We start from the raw sequence: 18725 nt of genomic DNA, 5'->3' as shown, positions 1-18725 counted from the left end.
CCTATCCCCTGATATATTTTTAGCCCTGTAAAACCCTCTCGTAGAAGGTGGCAGAACGAATATAGAGACTATAGAGAGAGTGTTTATGGTGTCTAAATGGAAGGAACTTATTATTATAGTTACTGGAAAACAACCAAAAATATTCATTAAATATTTAAAAATATTTCTACCCCTTTGAAACCTTATTCCAGACTTTTATCAGCTTTATTTGTTGCCCCTAGAGCAGTCTCCCTACCCTCTAATATATTTGTAGCCATTACGTCATGAAATGTTAGCCTAAAATCCACTTGTAGAAGGTGAATCTGGCAGAGAGAGTCTAGATTCTATAGAGAGTATCTCTATGGTGTCTCAATGGAAGGAACTTCTTATTAAAATTAATGGAAACCATCGAAGAATATCTATTAAATATTTAAAAAGTATTTCTAAATTTCCAACACACTTGTCCCGTATGCCCAGAGCACTTTCCCTAACCCCTGCTGTATTTTTAGCCATGTAGCCATGAAATTGTTGTCCTAGAACCCTCTCGTAGTGCCGCCAGTTCATTGAGCTTTCCCATTCCAAATAGTTTTCATTCAGTAGCAGAAAACGTATTTATGCAAATTGTACATTTGTACATTGTATCGTATTTTTTCATTCGTTTATTTGTTTGTTTATCTAAAAATATTCGCGAAATCAAATAACAAGAAATAGGACACAAGACGGTAAACAATTTTTGTTTGTTTCATTTGTTTGGTTTAAATACTTAAAATATACAAAAATTGTTAAAAATGTATTTTTATAGACGGCTGTTTTGATCAGTTTTTCCCACTACATTGTATGCAAATTAAATTTGTTGTTTTTAAAATATTAAATAATAAAAATGTGTGTTAAAAGCAGGCAACTGCTCGGGTAAGTCCTTTTGCAATTTTAGGATAAACCTTATAGCCCTAAAACCATCAGTTCTATTTGTTTAAAATCCAACGAGCAGTTGCGTTTACTTTTTGTATATGGACAGGACACCCGACACCAATTCCATTTTTGCTGTTTTCAAAAGAAATACTTAAAACAATTTAGTTTCATTTTTAAAAGCAAATACCACATAGATCTTTGTAGTTAGCTAGCCTACAACTAGTATTTCCATTGCATGTTTCGTACATAATATAAAACTAGTTCGTATCATAATTATGTTATGTTATGTTAGCTACCTTCCAAAACCTACAGACATGAGTTCACAAGTGACTACAAATTACTACCAAGAAAAAATAGAACTAATTCCTCGCTTTGTCAGTTCAAAGAGAGAACTGTTCGTAGCACAGTTTAAAAATTAATTCAATTCCTTGTGGTCCGTTTCTTTATCATTTCTTACAATACAAAATAAATATTCTTGTAGCACTCGAAACTCACAGAACTCTGCCTCGAACCCGCTGCTGACTACTGAGTATTATTTTTATCATTAGTTTGATTTTGCACCATAGGCAAAATGATGAAAGAAACTGAATCAATTGGGTTTATAATTTATGTTGTTGTTCTTTTGAAATTAAGAAACTTTCTGTTGGAATTTGCTGCTTTGACAAAATTACATTTTTTCTCTGTATCATTTTTGAACATTTTTTGATCATTTTTAAACATTTTTTTTTACTCCTTTGAACAAAACATTTCTGTTTATGGCATTTTGGACAGCATCATCAATATCTATCGCTAAGCATTATTCAGTTTATTTGGGTTATTCGATGATTCTTTGTGTTAATCAAAAATTATAAACTTCAAACAAATAAATCGAACAGAGGCCAGAAAGAAATATTTTAGATATCAACTCAGAGCAGATTAATTCATACAATATGTTGTACATATATATAGTTATTATGTATACAATATATCGAATTTATATATCACTGTTGCTGGTTCGCTTTGTGTTGCTGTTGTTTTTGTTGTTACTCGACGCCCTGTGCCGCTGCCTCAGCAGCCTCCGTTTCGAACACATCATCGGACTCCTGGCCCACATAGTCGTGCTCCTCCTGCTCGTCTGCCTCCGCTTCCTCGTTCTCATCATAGTCATCCATATATTCGCCATATTCGGAGGATTCACCAAGCGTCCAGGCGTCGTTTTCCACAGAGTTTCGAGGACTGTAGCCGTGGCCCCCGCCCGTGATAGTCATATTGTTGGTTGGGCGGAGAACACTGTGGAGCATAGAGGGATTCGGGATTAGTATTTGGATACAAGTCAAGGGAGAGTACTATAATTTAGCCGAACTAAATGTTGGTATATATATTTTATACAATTTGAAATGCAAACAACTTTTGGGAATGGGTGACTGGGGGTGTAAGTCGCGGTCTAAAGAAAGCGTTTTAATTGTTGTTCTAGAGTATTGTGATTGTTATCTACTGGAGCTTATGGCTTACGAGTGTTAACTGGCTGTTAGTCAGTGTTTAATTATGTATGTTAGGAGTTGTGGTCATGGGTTAGATGTGATGCCAAACAGGACAAACATTTGTACAAGTCTTTTTCTCAGCAATTAACATAACAATTTTTTAGTATTATTAGAGAACAAAATAGATGGCTGACTGGTTAAGAGTTGCAGCAAATATTTTGCAGTTGAATGACGCATTTTTTGATGAGTTTTAGTCTTAATTTTGTTTAATTTTAAACCCACTTGTGGCATGCCAATTGGAAATCAAACCATGAGAGATTTTTAATGATATTTTGATGCAGTTTTGTTTATTGCTGCAACAGCCAAATAATTATAAATGAAAGCCGCGCACAAGACAAAGAGTAAACTAACGAGAACTGACAGAACAGAGAACTTGCTGAAGACAATTGCACAAAAACAGCAACATTAAATGATGAATATTTTATGCATATTTATACAACAAATGTTCTTCTCTTATTACATTTGGCTGGCTGGCAGCGTTGGCTTCGTGGCTTGTTATATTTCGTTGTTCGTTTTAATTCGATTTCGATTTTTGTTGACTGTTTTCTAAGCACTAGAACTGGCTCTAGTGGTTCCAATCTGTTGTGGCTGCTGTTTGCTGCTGCTTCTCGCACCCGATTTGTGTGTGTGTGTTAGATCGTGTGGCATGTTGTTTGGTAGTGGAAAGTTTCTTTTGTTTTTTGGTGGAAAGATAGCTGATTGAATGTGTCTCAAAAGTCGGTAACTAGCACGCCCATCGCTGGTCATAATTGTCCACGGCGATAGTGGGAGCGTGAGGGTCTACCGTTTCGTTGTGTGTTGGTTTTGGGTGTGTTGGGGGTGTACAGAAATTAAAAGAGAAAGAAATCAATTAGCAAAACAATAATTACAGAAATGTTTAGACTTCGTTTCCAGCATGGTTAGCTTACAGATTTCAAATATCAGACTTTAAAATCAAAGGCACAAAGGAAAAATCATAACTATTCAGCTAAGGGTGTTTCATGAGAGTTAAAGTAGTTTATAGATAGATAGTTTGATAGCTATACGTATGTATATTAAGTGACTTTGATTGTGGCTATGGCCGTAAACGCACCTTTACCTCTAGCCGCGATATTACCCACAACCTTAGGCTAATAAAAAGAACCAAAATTAAATAAATGTTACAAATCAAATGGAGATACATATAAAAGTACCAACAGAGTTCTGCTTAAGCTTAAGTTATAGTTATAAATATATTTATGAAGAAAGTGAAACTAGGAAACGGAAGCTCTGCCAGAGAGCTATGACTACGCGACGTGAAATCTAAGCAGCTATTGGAGATGTTTTTATGCATGTCCTCTTGAAAGTTTCAGCCACAATTGACACTTAAGTGGGTGCCAAATGACATGCCACTGATGTTGTAGCGCTAAGCTAATAGATTCTTGAATGAACCGAGCGTAGGAATATGTCTAAAAAATGTTTTTCAAGCTATAACTTCATGGATAACACTTTGATGTTTATTCTTTGATACCTTTTAAAGGAATTCTTCAATGGCAAAGAGTATCGAGCTGTTAGAAATCGGGGGAAATGGATTAAAAGACTTCAAAAGGTTCCTTAAACTCACATTCTTTGCCTTAAGAGACTGCAGAGAGATGCTTTCCGTATCCCTAAATTCACATATTTGCCTTAAAAGTCTCTCTGAGACGCTTTCTATGTCCCTAAATGCACATTCTTTGCTTTGACTGGCATAAACTGTTGAGTAATGTTTTGTAAATAATATTTCGCTCAGCAAAAGTCTATCTAGAGCTAACGGATAACTAATTCCTAGTGCCATATTCATTGCTATTTGTCATAGAATATAAACTGAACTAGCAAAAGATTATTTCGGGACATCTGAAAGTCTTAAAAACTTTTGGGATAGTTGCATTAGAGAACTGTCTTAGATGCCACACTCTAGAGAACTCATTCCTGAAGCAATTTTCATGAACATATCTCCTAGATTAAAACCTTAACTATGTCTAGACAGCTAAACGTTTAGAAAACAACAAAGTTTTCCATTAAAAAAAGTCTCTTTGTGAACAAAATTCTTAAATATAAAAATCTCTACCACTCAGGGGGCAACAACTAAAACTAAAAGAGGGTTTTAACACCTACAACGATCTCTTCTAGAGCAAGATCACCCCTTGTAGACCTTGCCACTTGGTGGACCATCTAAATTACCTCTCGAAAGGCGTTTCATCCGCCTCATCGTTCATTTGTTGCTGATTCTGAGACTGGCTTTGGGCACGCCGCGCTTCCTCCTTCTTGCGGCGATCCTCGGCAGCCGCTTTCATGGGATCATAGGTGGAGCGACGCTTCCACATGGCCATCTCTGCCTCCTTTTGTTTGTTAGCTGCAGGATGGATAGATGTTGATGAGTATTTATTGAAGGAGATTGCTAAATTCCAACCACTAACCTGAGGCATCGCGTCGTGCAGCGGATGAGGCACGAGTGCCGCCACCCAGGGACGTTGTACTCGTATTCATGGCGGAGACATTGCTCCTGACGCTGCGATTGCTGGCACGTGTGCCCTCGCCACGACTGAGGCCCATGGAGCTGGCACTGGGACTGCGTTTCATCTGATCCGCCGGCTTCAGCGTGCTCTTGGCATCGTTTTGCGCAGAAAACTGTTGGACTGCGCCGGCTTGTACTTGGATATGTCCATGTACTTGGGCTGCACGCGCTGCTCCCTGCTGGCGTTGGCCGTTTGCAGCAGCTGCTTCTTGGCATTGGCCAGCGAGCTGGGCACCTGCTGGGCCAAGCGACTCAAGCTCGTCTCGCGTGGCATGGATTGGCGCGTTTTGGGCGCCGATCCTGGCGCTGCTCTTGAAGCACTTCTGATGCCGCGTCGCGGCAGCTCGGGCGTGTTGGGGCAAGCCACGAGACCTGCGCCTGCCTGTCCCTGAGCTGTGCTTAGCTTGCCCGCTGGCGCTGAGGAGGGTTTGGCTTGCGTTTGTCCCGCTCCCGCCACACGCTGCTTGCTCCGCTCGATGCGCATCAGCAGCGCCTTGTTCATGCGCGTATTGGTCAGCGGCACCGAGCCCTGGGACTGCTCCACTTCGTCCTCCTCCTCGTTGCTGGAGTAGTAGGCGCCAGTGGTGCCCAGCTCATCCTCATCGTTGATGTAGTACTGCAGCTCGTTGTCATAGTCGCTGTACGCCTGATCAAAGTTGTTGCTGCTCGCGGACTTCTTCAGCTGTTGGACCATGCTCAGCGCGTGGGCGTGACGTGCCGCGGGCGGCGTGTACAAGTTTTGGAAGTTGGGACGTGCCTGCCGCACGGGATGTTGGCTCTGTCCCTGCTGTTGCTGAAAGCTGCTCGAACGACGCAGCGGCGACAACGGGGCAGCCACCTCGGGAGGCGCCTTCTCGTAATCGTACAAATGCTCCACGTGCTCCACATCGTCCAGTGAGTTCTTGCGGCGCCGCAGCTGCTTGAGCAGATACTCTCCGCTGGTCAGCAGCTGCAGCTGTGCCTCGTTGATGCTGCTGGTCATGAGCGCTCGATGCAGCGGCGATCTGCGATAGCCACCGCCCGCTCCTGCCTCCAGACTGTGCTGCGGACTGCTCTGCGCCGGCGACTTGACGGAGCTCCTGCGCGACAGCGACTGCTGCAGATTGCTGATGGCCGCCACCGTTTGCTCCAGATAGGCATCGGTTTGTGGCCGCGAGCGACTGGCACTGCGCCCACGTCCCAGCGTGTGCAGCGGTGAGGGTATCTTGCTGGGACTCTTGGGCGGTTTGTACGGCGGCTCCACCGCCTGTCCTCCTCCTCCTCCTCCGTGACTGCACAGCGCCGGATCGCTGGCGTAGTCGCAGTCGCCCAACAGCCGGTAGCGCTCCGCTAGACTCCGATTTAGCTTGGCGGCGGCCGCATACTGCCGCTGCTGATTGTACAAACTGAGGCTGTCGTCGGTCAGCGAGTCCCCGCCAGTGTCCGAGCAGTTGTAGCTGCGTGTCATCAGTTGCTAGAAGAGGAGAGTGTTTAGTAGGGTTTGTTTGGGGGTAGAAAATGAGTGGAAACTGATGGAGATCATGGGTTGTAAGGCGTAGGAAATGGTTGGAAATTCGAAGAATATTTTTGGGCATGAAAAGTCCTTTTTGTAGCTATAGAAAACTCGTCCAAAAAGATAACCTTCATTAATATGTTTTTATGTTTTCAGCATCTACAATATCTACATGCCAACTACATGTGTAAATGGTGACAACCTCGACTCTTTAACGCATCCAACTGAACATTTGGTAAGTCTTTTTTCGTTATATCTTCCATACAATATTTTATGCATAATTTCTGATATATTCTATATGCAAATACTTAAATTTTGATCTAAATCTGGCCCATCTATTGCCACAAGCTGCTTGCCGGCTTTCCCTGTACATTTTACACACCTTTTACATGTGAATGTACATTGGTTCGTGTCTTTGCTAAGGGTGAATTTACATGGAAAGACAAATACTTTTGGGGCAGTTTCAACAATTCTGGAAAATGTATGCTTGGCCTTAAAAATATGACTCAAAATTGCATTTGGCAGAGAAAATATCTGTGAAAATGTCTACATTTATGAAAGCTAGCTTTTGGTAGAACTTTTACTTCCAAATTAGTTTTAATTAATTTTTAGGCATGGAAATAAAACTGCCAATCTAATCTAATGATTGCGATAAACTAATCATTATTGAATATGTGCTGCAGCTAATTGCATTAGTAGCTACATATATAATAATGATTACGATCTATTTGCTGTTCATTTTGCATCGTTAAAAGTGAATCAGTCGTGGAGAGAGGCTTTGAACAGAAGATTAGATGATTTCTTGAACCTGTATAGAAGGCTTTAAGCACAGTTTAGAGTTGACATATTCCACTTAATCAGTGTCAAAGTTATGCCAAATAAATGGAAATTTAAGCCTCGCTAATGATGATTAAGACCTGTCCAAAAGTTAGCCAAAAAAACTGAATTCTTCGCGACAATAAATCAAGGGATAATCCCCATAGATATGCTCCTCAAATTTCTGCCCGAATTTCTTCTCAAATTTCTCCTCAAATTTCTCTGTTTTATCTCCGCTCACCTGTGCTTGTGCCTGCGCTTGGGCCTGCTGTTGCCGTCGACTGGCGCTCGTGCCACTCACATCCTGTGCCAGGCTGCGTGCCCGTGCATTCCTCGCCCATTCCTGTATCCAATCCTGCTTCGTCTGCGCCGTTTGCATCAGAGCCGTATCCGAGGTCTGTGTGGGCGTGGGCGGTGTCTCTGGCAGTTGATGTTTCTGCTGGTGCTGATGCTGATGATGTGGTGCCTGTTGTTGGGTGGTGCTGGTGGTGAACACATTGAGGCGATACTCGGCCTTCTGCCGATCCGTGGCCGAGCCGGACAGCGCTTGGGTGTGCCGCAGCTTGGCCTCGTTGCTGACGTACTCGGAGCTGTCGATCTGGGAGGTGGACAGACTGTGGCTGTGGCTATGCCGCGTCAGCTTGTTGGGATGCGTGTCCAGTGCCCGCTGCTTGGCCAGCACTCCGCTGGTGGTGACGCTGGTGAAGCAGCCCACATCCGCAGCCGGCGAGGGTGGAGTCGGTGGCGACAGTGGCGCCTGCTGCCGCAGCACGCGACTCTTCAACTGATCCAAGTACGCGCCCGTGCTGCTCTTCTGTGTCTGCGATTGCTTCTGCTGCTGCGTCGGATGCTCCTGCAGCGGTGTCTCGTGATAGAAGTTCACCTCCAGCACATTGCTGCCACGATTTGACTTCACTGGCAGCTGCTTGGGTCGCATTTTGACGCCCGCTGCGGCTTCTGCTGCTGCTGCTGCGGCTTTGGCTGCCGCTGCTGCTGCATTGCGATCGATATTCATGAGATCCTTTTGCTCCTCCGTGTAGTTGTCGCCGTCCAGCGTGTAGGTGCCCGCCTCGCTGACAGCATCCTCCGACAGCGGCTTGCCATCGGCCAGCGGTGGCTGCGGGCACAGCATCTCCACCTGCCGCAGGGCCAGCTGCATGGCGGTGGATCGTGGCGTAAACTGATTGGCGGTGCGATTGGCCACCAGATTCGCAGCTCCTTTGGCAGAGGCCACCAGATTGGAGGCTCCTTTGGCCGGTGCTCCCTTGGCCGCGGCTGGCGGTGGCAGCTTCGATCTGCTCGCTGCACGATTCGTGGGCGCTGGCGCGGGTTCGGGTGCGCTGGTCCCTGAGCTGCGTGGCGACCAGCTGTGCCGCTTGGAGGCATCTCGCACCCGTGAGGCACTTCGCTCCCGCACGCGCAGTCGCACCTGCGGCGCCTGCTCGGAGCTGGGCGTGTCGTCGGCCATGCTGCTGCCTGCGTCCAGGCTGCTCCGCTGCGACTGCCGCCCGCCGCTGTTCGTGCCCGTCGTGGTGGTCCCAGCGTTCTCCGTCTCCAGCTTGGACATGGATGCCCCACGCTTGTGGCGGTTCTGGAAGCGTTCCATCATGTTCTTGTAGCGTGCCGCCTGCGCCGCGGCATCGTTCTCCGAGGCCTCAAAGTGGTCTATGGTGAAGGCTAGCGCCTGCTTTGTGGCAGTCGTCGTTGAGTTGGATTCGGTTGAGTTGTCTTCCTCCTCGGCCTCACCAGCGATCAACCGATTGTTGTTGCCGATCTGCTGCTTCTGATGGTTCGCTCTGCTCTGTGCTGCCGCCGCTACATTGTTCCGGGGCGAGAATCAGACCAGAGGCAGACACAAACAATTTAATTAGCATTTAATTCACAGTTATTATTATTATTATGATGAATTTTATTACAATTTAAGAGTGGTGAAAACGAAACTAAGCGGCACAGACTGCAAGATTAAACGGAGCTCCATGCAACATTAAGTGGCAAGAGCAACAAAGAAGAAAAAGAGATACACAGTGGGGCGTAGCAAAGAAGTTGAGGAAAAACCAGGAACGGTTCTGTTTAAGCGAGGGTTGGGCCGCGCATTTTTTGTATTTATGCTTTGAAAGAAGATTAAAAAATAGTGCAGAAATATTTCAGAGACAAACTAAACAACCATCAAACATAAAAGTAGAACTGAAGCTAGTTCTTAGTTCTTCAAAACCCCTTTATTTTGGTTTAACAACCCTTAAACGACATGCGATTATAATGAAAGTCAAAAAGACCTAAAGAAAATGTTTTCATATAAATAAATAACCAAAAACCAGCGAAGTTTGCTGCTGTTTGTGAAAGCTATAACTGTTTTGGAGTAATTTAAAGCCTCAAAATGAAAGAATAATTCGACAAACCAAAAAAAAGAAAGAACTTCCAAGTTATAGACAGAATATAGAAGAAATCAACGATTTTAAAGGGAAATAAATTTCTTATTAGCAATATCAAAACCTTTTTCCCATTTGCACATATCTTCTTCATAAGAAGAGTTCCAATTAAATTTGATATCTTCAATTTAGAACCATTTAAGTTCCACTTTTAATTGTTTAACTCTCTTTATGGGCAGCATAAACTCAGCTAGAAACACAGAAACCGAAATAAACACCCCGGATGGACAATGCTTTCGTTCTCAAGTTCATCTGATAGTAAAGGAAAAAGCGAACGAACGCCCACCTGCGGGCCCAAACCCGACCTCAACGATCCCCCACTGCTTCCGTTCAGTAAATTTCTATACATTTCCGCGGCAAAAGCTGCAGCAAAGAAGAAAATCAAACAATTTGCTTTCAGGTTTTGCCACGCCAAGTGGCACACAGCACACGGCGAAACGAGGTAGCAACCATCTAGGGGGCCGCCTCTCAGAATCGTGATCTAAGGCTTGCTGTCCGTCCGTGTCCGTCTGCGGGAATACTCGTATGTGGGGCTGCCCCCAAGTGAAGGTTAGAGTTCGCTGATTTCGGTCAATTGTAGGTTTCGACTTGTACGAGCAAGGGTAAGGGACAGGGGTGCGTGGCGGGAAACAAAACAAAAGTTTCCTTCACGCTCTGGCAAACTTTTGAGCTCCGCTTTTGCAGGTGGCTTCCGTTTGGTTTGAAACAGTTTTTGGTATGCCACGAAATGGAAATATGTGGAACATGTCCATGTTCATTTTCAACAATCAATTTCACAATCTTCACAATCGTTTGTTGTGTGTTGTGTGTGTGTTTCCGTCCGTCAAGTTTCTGGTCACGAAAATATCAATAACCATATTCGGACATACCCCAATTATAATTGTTAATTTGTTGCGAATAATCAGGGTAATCCAAATAAGGCACATTGGCCATTATTCCATCAAGTAGATGATGGAGCAGCAAAGCGTACAGCCAAGGTGCTAATATCATAATTATTGCTTAAGGGAGAGTGAGGAAAATAATGCTCAAATCGTTAATTTATATAGAGATATATTTTTAGCATATTAATTATCTATTTAATGTTAGTGATTCAATTGCCATTATTTAAAGTTATGCGACTTAAAGCCTTCAGCAATTTATATGCTTTTTTGTAGCTAATATTGTCTTGACCATGGTCTGCCAAACGGCTTTAAGGAGTGCTTGAAAAGTATGCAAAAAATCACAGACACTGCGCGAAAACATATTGAAGTATTAATGACATGCAATTATGCGGCTAAAAAGCACAATTTTCATTCTCAAATGAAGTAATTTTTGTTTTTATTAAATTTCAAAGTTTTATGCTTCTAAAAAACATAAAATTGATGTAGAAAAAGGTTTCACAATTGCCTGTTAAAAGCCTCTATTAAATCATTAAATGAATTGTAGCCTCAACAAAGATTCTTGGATATTAATAGCCGTCTTAGCATTGAACAAAAATTGGCTATAATTAATTAGTTTTGCTTGAAGCTCAGCTCAGGCTCTTGAGTCATCATTTTGATGGGTGTGCAGTCGAGCATTTGAATATAGATATAGATAGAAGACTTGCCAGTAAATATTCACAATTATAAGGAATCTAGGCATTAATTTCCAGTGCTTCTGTGAAAGCAGATTCTAAATAATAATCTTGAAATAGCCAAAGATTACAACTGGTTTTAGAACACAACCAAAAGACATTTTTTTTCAGTCCAAATAACATTCGAAATATGCCATCTAAAATCATACATTATTTCCTCAAAGAACCTCCATTCTGTCTTCGATTACCAAGACGCTTTTAGCTCCGATTTCCCGACTTAAAGTAGAACGACATTCATTATGCGCTTGTTAGATCACAAAATTTGCAATCTAATTTGGCAGGAAATACGTATAGAGTCGATTGGTACAATGGTACAAAGTACAGTTACCCCCCAAGAGCAGCAATCACCGATAGACAATAGACCGCAATGGGTGAACGACTAACGGTAATTACGCTGCCCACTGTGCATGGTCTTCGCAGTCGAGTTATCGCTGTCCTCTCCTCTCTATTGCCCAAGCAGCAACAACAATTGAACAACTGTTTGGCCACAAACGGCACAAAACTTCGTACACAAAATGTCGAGTATTATTACTGCGAGTATTATTATTATTATTATTATTGCTGTTGGCCATTGCCGCTGTCTGTCCGTATTGCGAAGTGGCGTCGCTCGTTCCGAGTCTTTTGTTGAGGTTTTATTTTGTTTGCCGCTTTGTGTATCGCTTTTACTTTTTTTTGCAATAAATAAAGCAAAACGTAGTGCAATACGTTTTTTTTTTGTGATATTATTCGCTTAGCTATTTTGTTGCCGTTTTGGAAAGTGGCGACTGTGAGTTCCGACCGACCGCCCGCCGCCTTTTCCATCGTTTACCCTTTTTTTTTTGTAATTTAATTTCCGAATGCAACTCTGCGGTAATCGCCGAGCAGTTCGATAACAATTTCACACGCTGCTAATCGTAGGGGCAACATGTTCGTTCCAATTGGTTTCTAATTAGTTTTGCTAATTGCATTGCGTCATGCCCGACCCGACCCCAGCGCCAAATCATAAAGATTTTGCTTCGCTTTTTAGTTCCACTTTTTTGGTTGTGATTTTTGTGGGACTGTTAAAAAGCAATCGCTTAATGAATTAACTTTTCACATTTAAATAAATGTTTAATGTTATTTGGTTTATGTATATTTATGACTGTTCCGCTGACACCAGCGGAGAAAGCGTCCCCGTCCGTCCACCGATCACCATCATCATCTGTCATCTCTGAATGAGGTCATCGGACTCGCGCAGTGGTCTTTATGGTCGTGATTATTGTTATCGATGATTGTTTTGCTGATGACGCTATTGGTCTCTTGTGTGTTTCATTATACACTTGAGATCTGTCTCGAGTGCTCTAGAATATTGTTGGAGAGTGTTTCAATGGGTTCTGCCACAGTCTGACAGAGACATCTCTACATAAATGTTAAAAAAATAGCACGTGTTCAGAGTATGGCATGGAATTTAGACCTAAATCCCACACAACTTCTAATCAAATTAAATATAGAAATTTATACTTTTTATTTATATTTTGAGACACTTTTTTTTGAGACACTTTTTATGTATATTTTGCGTGACACCTTAACAAAATTCTTCGAATATTTCTGCACATTTCCCAAGACATTCCCTGTCCAATATAATAATACATTTTGATGAACCAATTAAGCCTGCCCAAAACATTATTCAATTTGGGAGCAAGGCCAGGCCACAGCGGAGGGATTGCTTTCCCCCCCTCAACCATTGGAGGTTTGCCAAGAATTAATGTTTCACATTTATAAAGATTTGGTTCTAAGAGGTAAGGCGCGGTACAGCGAAAACATAAACAAAATATATTATAGTATATTTAAAGCCATGTGGGCTTATCATTGGTTTTGTGTGTACTTTGGCAGCGAGCAATTGGGGAATAATAAAAAGATAAAAAGAGTTCAGAAAGCTACCGATAAACGCTCATAAGTGAAAAGTTTACCAAAGGTACTTGTGGATAGTCGATAACCCAACATAACTGAAGAGTTTCCCAGAGTTTTTTGAAGTTGTTTTGCTCTTGAATAGATGGTAGACTAAGGCAAAGATATCTGTTTGGCATCCATTACAAAGTGACAGCCCAATTCCAATATGTTTTGAATGTTTTCCCAAAGAACAAAGACCCTCATAGATATCCCGCTTTCAGCTGGTAAACATGGCCCAACACTGAATCATTTGTGCCTCCCGGCATGACATAATCCACTTTGGTTCACTTTTTGTCACACATATTGTCAGCGGTACACGTACTTCAAGGCAGCAGCAGCGGGCACCTCAACGATCACCTCTGCCCGCTCCAATTTGTTTCACATAAATCTTTGAGTGTGTCTCTTTTTTTTATCAGTTGAGGTTTATTTTCTTTTTTTGCGCTTGCCAAATCTTACACAATTTCAGGCATTATCTCATGGCAAACATTTTCATTCCATTATTCCATGCACGCAAAAAACAAGATTTGTGCGGGACTGCCTGTCGCTGGTTGTGGATGACTCAGCCAGCAGCAGACTGCTGGTCGTTGATCGTTGTTCATTGATCGATTGGAGGTTACCGAGATACAGACAGAGAGACAGACACGCTGCCTGTTGCAGCCTTATAAATATTAACACACAAATATTTAATTGCAAAACCAAAGAAAATGTATACAAATGTTGCCATGAGAGCGGGCAATCTGCTCAGTATTCAAATTCGTTTTCGTTTTATATTTTTAACCAAATTATGGAAATTGTTTACCTTAACAGGCGCTGCTTGGATACCTTTGCGTTTCTTTATTGCAGCGTTGCCTGTTTAAGGATGTGTTGTGGATGCATTTGCAAGTGCTTTTGGCACTCGTTGAATTTTTCACGCCACAAGGAAATAATGGCTCAGAAATGGCCCCAAAAGAGAGTGGGAATACGTTGGAGATTTGGCAGAGAACTAACTAGATGAGCTCATGCACAGTTTTAGCTAGTTGGTGGAGCTACAAAAGAAAACTTTAAATGGAACAGCTTGTTTTAGTAGAAGTAGAAGAGGATTTTTCTATGGAGTTAGCTTCATTATATCTTGGAACATCGGAGTGTCCATTTGTGTGCTTTTTCTTTCTCTGAAACAATCATTTTGTAGCTCTGCTGAGTGTTTTCTTCTACTGTAGCAATAAAGTTCTGGATTTACAGATGATTTCTGATAGTTAAATTAGTCTTTAAGTAGACATCTATAGGTTCTGCATGCTCCCAATTGATTCCATGGTACCTTGAAGTCTCTATAAATATGAAAATTCTTTGGCCAAATATTTATTAAAACGAATTCCTTTCCTTCTCCAGTGAAGTTTCTTCTCAATAAAAAAACTTCCTCTAGCCCATTTCTGATTCTTCATTCACTCATCAGAGCAGTATCCCACCACCGAGCTGTACTTAAGCGCAATCTTGTTGTACGACTCCTTTACTTTTGCATCCAAAAATGCCATAAATTCTCATTAAAATGAAAATAAAAAGCGCACAGCTGATGTCACATGGCTGTGCGGCGAAGGCTGTTGCTCCCATGCCACACTCTCCCGAAACCAGAAACAAGAATTTTTGCACACACACCACACACACACAGACAGAGCAAGGTGTGTGGCAGCAGCGGCATGACTAGTGCAATAAATATTTGTGGCCAAAGCCAAAGACTCGCCTCGCGCAAAATAACTTCATTAAAAATTCAAATTAAAAACTAAAAAAAAGAGACCAAAAAACAACAAAAACATGCGTCAAATTAGCCAATTGTCAAAAGTGGTTTTGTTGTTGTTTTTGCTGTTGCTTTTTCTTCTTTCAATTTGCTCACCTTTTTCGGCCGGCGATGGCGGCGGCTTGCCAAGACAGAACTTGCCGCTTGACTCATCGATGGCAGCGCCCAGGCCCACAAAGCCCGGATTCACCTGACTCAGCAGCTGATGGCGGGGCGATGGATGCTGCGACTGCGCTTGGGGCGTGGCCGGTGCAGAGACAACTTTATCCGCAGTCTGGTCCATGATCTCGGCTATTTTCTTGATGTTTTCGGGCGTCGTATCGGCCTTCTCGCGCCCGTCAGAGCTGTTGCCGTCGTCGTCGCTGTATCGGCCACCAATGTGCAGGGTATCCCTGCTCTTGGCCTTGACTCTCGATGATTCAGCTGCACCAGCCACGCCTGCTACTCCTCCATGGGTTGCGCCACCGATTGCTGCTGCGGCTGCTGCTGCATTTCCTGCTCCGGCTCCAGCTGCTGCCGCTGCTGTGGTTGTGGTTGTCGTTGTGTCATTTGCGTATGATGTCATTCTGTGCTAGCGCTATCGATGCTTCAAACAGGAGACTCTCAGGTTTTGCTCTCTAACGGATTGTATGACGGGTTTACGCCTATTTTTTTGCCCGGTTTGCTCCTTTTTAATTAGTTAATTCATTAGCGTCTCATGCCTGTGCCGCTTTCCGGTCTACACCTGCTCCAGTGTACGGTGCGTGGCGTGCCACGTCTGCTACTCCATGCTGCCACCACCACCAGATTGTTGTGCGTGGGTGTAGGGGTGCGGGGACTCCAGCGAATTCCTGAACGTAGTTGTTGCCTTTTGAACAGGAGAATTACAGAACGTTACATAAATGCGAGAACACAATTCCACACAGGATGCAACCGTCGCGGAATATTAACGAGTGGAAGGTGCACCACGAGCTGTGTATTTCCAATTGTTCTCGAGAACACTTTTCCGATTGGAAAAACTATTTAGAACCAAGCGGCAGGCATTTCACACACACGAAAATAGCCGCCGAAAGCGAAAAGCCGAAAGAGCGCTGCCCGCTTGTCGATGCTTCTTTTTTTGGCTAATCCATTGAACAATTTTTCACTATGGGGCATTTGACCCTTTTGTTTTAAAAACTTAATCGAATTTGTTTATATTTTATAATTGAACAATTTGAAAAATGGGCGTGGCACAACTAAAAAAGTTGTGCCCGGATTTTAAAAAATTTTAAAGTAGAAGATAATCGGATTTTTACATTGACTTCCTTGTATACGGCAAGCAGCTTCTTTTCTTTAATTTGTTGAATGTTGGACACAATAGCACTGCACGTCAGTGCAGATATACTGGAAATGTCTCAACGTTATTATAATTGCACGATTGAGCACGAATTGATCCAATCTGCACAGTTTTTACGATTTGTTTTCAATTTTTCCGTGGAATTGTTCAATTTAATCGACAAACCGTGAAAAAAGTTCTTCAAAGGGTCTACAAATATCCCTTATCGGTCTCAAAGCTAGTGACAGGTATTACCACTTAAATGCAATGCAAATCGACATCTTCTTACACAACTTCCTTCTTCACTGAGTTTAACATTGCAAACAACTCCGAATTTCCAAACTTTAGGTTATGTAACGAAAACTTAAATATCTCCGAAGACGCAGAAAAGCGCAAGAAAAAGTAACATAAATTGGATTAAGAATTGAAAACTCTACAATATCTATGCAGTTTATTGCTTCCGGCGGGAACCGAACACTTTGTAAGTCTATTCAAAGACAAATTTTCGTCATAAATATGGACTTGTTAAAAAACTAGCCATTAAACATATTATGAGGTTAATTTTTTAATTTCAAACTCACAAACATCTTTTTAATACCTGTCTGAATCAAGAATGTTGTAAAAAATTTACTTAAATTGGTAAATTTAGCAATTTTTGCACTTTAAACTTCATAAAAAAAATCAGTTTTCCGATAACTTTATATTGTTCGTAGCAAACAGCTGACTTTAACAGCAGTTATCTTAACAGTGGTGCGCACTGTTAATTTTCTGGGTATGTAACATTACGGACTGATGTTATCCCTATGAATATCCGTTAAAAAAATATTACTTTTTTGACTTTTGACAAATGAGTTTCGGCCAGGAAAAGTGGTCAAATGCCCCATAGTGCAAAGGCACGCACCGCACGGACACACGAACACACGCACACCGTACACCACACACACACACACACACACTCACGAATTCAAGGGCAGCGTCCGCGCTCGCACTTTTTTTTCACTTTTAATTTTCACTCTTCTTTTCCGTTTGGCTTATTTTGTTGCATTTGATAATGAACTTTTTGGCTCTTGTCTTTGTTTTTCACTTTTCCTATTCGCGATTCTCGAGACACGCGCTCGTCTGTCCGGCCAAAAGCTTACTCACGCTAATACAGTTAGGACTGAAAAGAAACGGCGTCAGAAAGAGTCACAGACAACAAAACGTCGCTGGGGCTGTGGCAGTGTGTGTGTACGTGTGATGGCCAAAAGTGTAGAGAGAGATGGAGAGAGGGAGAGACAAGCGAGAGCAAGCGAGAATGGTGCCGAGAGAGAACAGCAAACAGCTGTGGTTGCCAGCACTCTTTAGAGTTGTCGAGCAGTCAAGTGCATTGGGACTACCACCAAAAACAAACAAAATGAGGGCCACAAAAGTGGTTAGACTTTTTTGGAATATTAAATAGTATTAAAACGGGTTTATTACTATTTATAAAACCTGTTAAACAATAGGGAATTTGGGAATTGAAAACTGAAACTAAACTGAACAGTCTGGCAGCACGAATCCCTCTCATTTCTGCTCTGCCTCTCACTGTACGCTCTCAAAAAGCAGCATTGATTGTTTTGGCTAGAAACTTCTATCTAATAGAAGATAATTAACCCACTGATAGTTGCAAGACGAATAGAGTTCACAGAACGAATGCATATTCATGAACATATAAACTTAAAATATGCAAGCGAAAGGCAACGGCAAATTCACGCTCGAGTAAGCATTGCACTCGACAGGTGGTGGCCTTCGGTTGGCGTCGCTTACGCTATTTATAAATCAAACACTTGTACGCGCCGCTCTTACTTGCCACTCGAGAACAGGTGTAATGCACAAAAACAATTTTAGTCAAGTTATTAAAGAAAGATTGAGAGAGGAATTTAAAGTCCACGGCAGAAACAAGAACAATTGCCGCGCAAATGATAAGAGAGAGCAAAGAATGCGCGCGCTTCTCTCTCTCTCTGTCTCGCCCGTTTTTGCTTCCTACTCCCCTCTCACACAACTGTATTTTGTATTGGCATTTGCTGGGCCCATGAATTTTTTTCTTCTTTCAACGCCCCTCTGTGCACTTGTTCATTGTTGACTCTGCCACTTCACATTTTTCACTCTTTTCAACTTTAATTGGTTTCATTTTTGTATTCTAGAGCATTTTGCCGTTCAAACTTTATTTTTGCACAATACACAATATAAAATAATTAATTTACTTGCTGCAAGAAGCGCGAAACGAAGCGCCAGGAATTGCAGGTTTTGGGTTTTTTTTGTTGTGCCAATCAGAAAGAGTAGAGAGAGGGCGATGCGAGAGAGAGTCTCAGTGTCATTGCCGTTCTCTGGTGCAGTGCTGCCAGTGTTTTTTGCGATATATGTGTGTGGCATTTATCGATGTTTCCAGCTTGTGTTTGTTGTTTTCGACTGACAGGGTTGATGCAGCGATTAATGTGCGCGCGGCATTCAAATCTATTTAGCTAAATTAT

At 42.4% G+C, this 18725-nt stretch overlaps 1 protein-coding gene across 1 annotated transcript; it reads right to left on the bottom strand.

Moving 5' to 3' along the window:
- Positions 1-841: 841 nt before the first annotated feature.
- On the bottom strand, positions 842-18564 carry LOC117895412. Its single transcript, XM_034803044.1, is given in 7 exon segments — positions 842-2157; positions 4587-4758; positions 4823-5023; positions 5026-6373; positions 7470-9043; positions 15039-15789; positions 18459-18564. Coding segments are annotated over 6 exon segments (4011 nt in total). The 5' UTR covers positions 15508-15789; positions 18459-18564; the 3' UTR covers positions 842-1910.
- Positions 18565-18725: the final 161 nt, after the last annotated feature.

This window comes from Drosophila subobscura, chromosome J (genome assembly GCF_008121235.1).
Source record: "Drosophila subobscura isolate 14011-0131.10 chromosome J, UCBerk_Dsub_1.0, whole genome shotgun sequence".
Classification (NCBI taxonomy): domain Eukaryota; kingdom Metazoa; phylum Arthropoda; class Insecta; order Diptera; family Drosophilidae; genus Drosophila; species Drosophila subobscura.
Note: the sequence above shows the minus strand (reverse complement) of the source record. Positions and strands in the feature narration are given on the sequence as shown.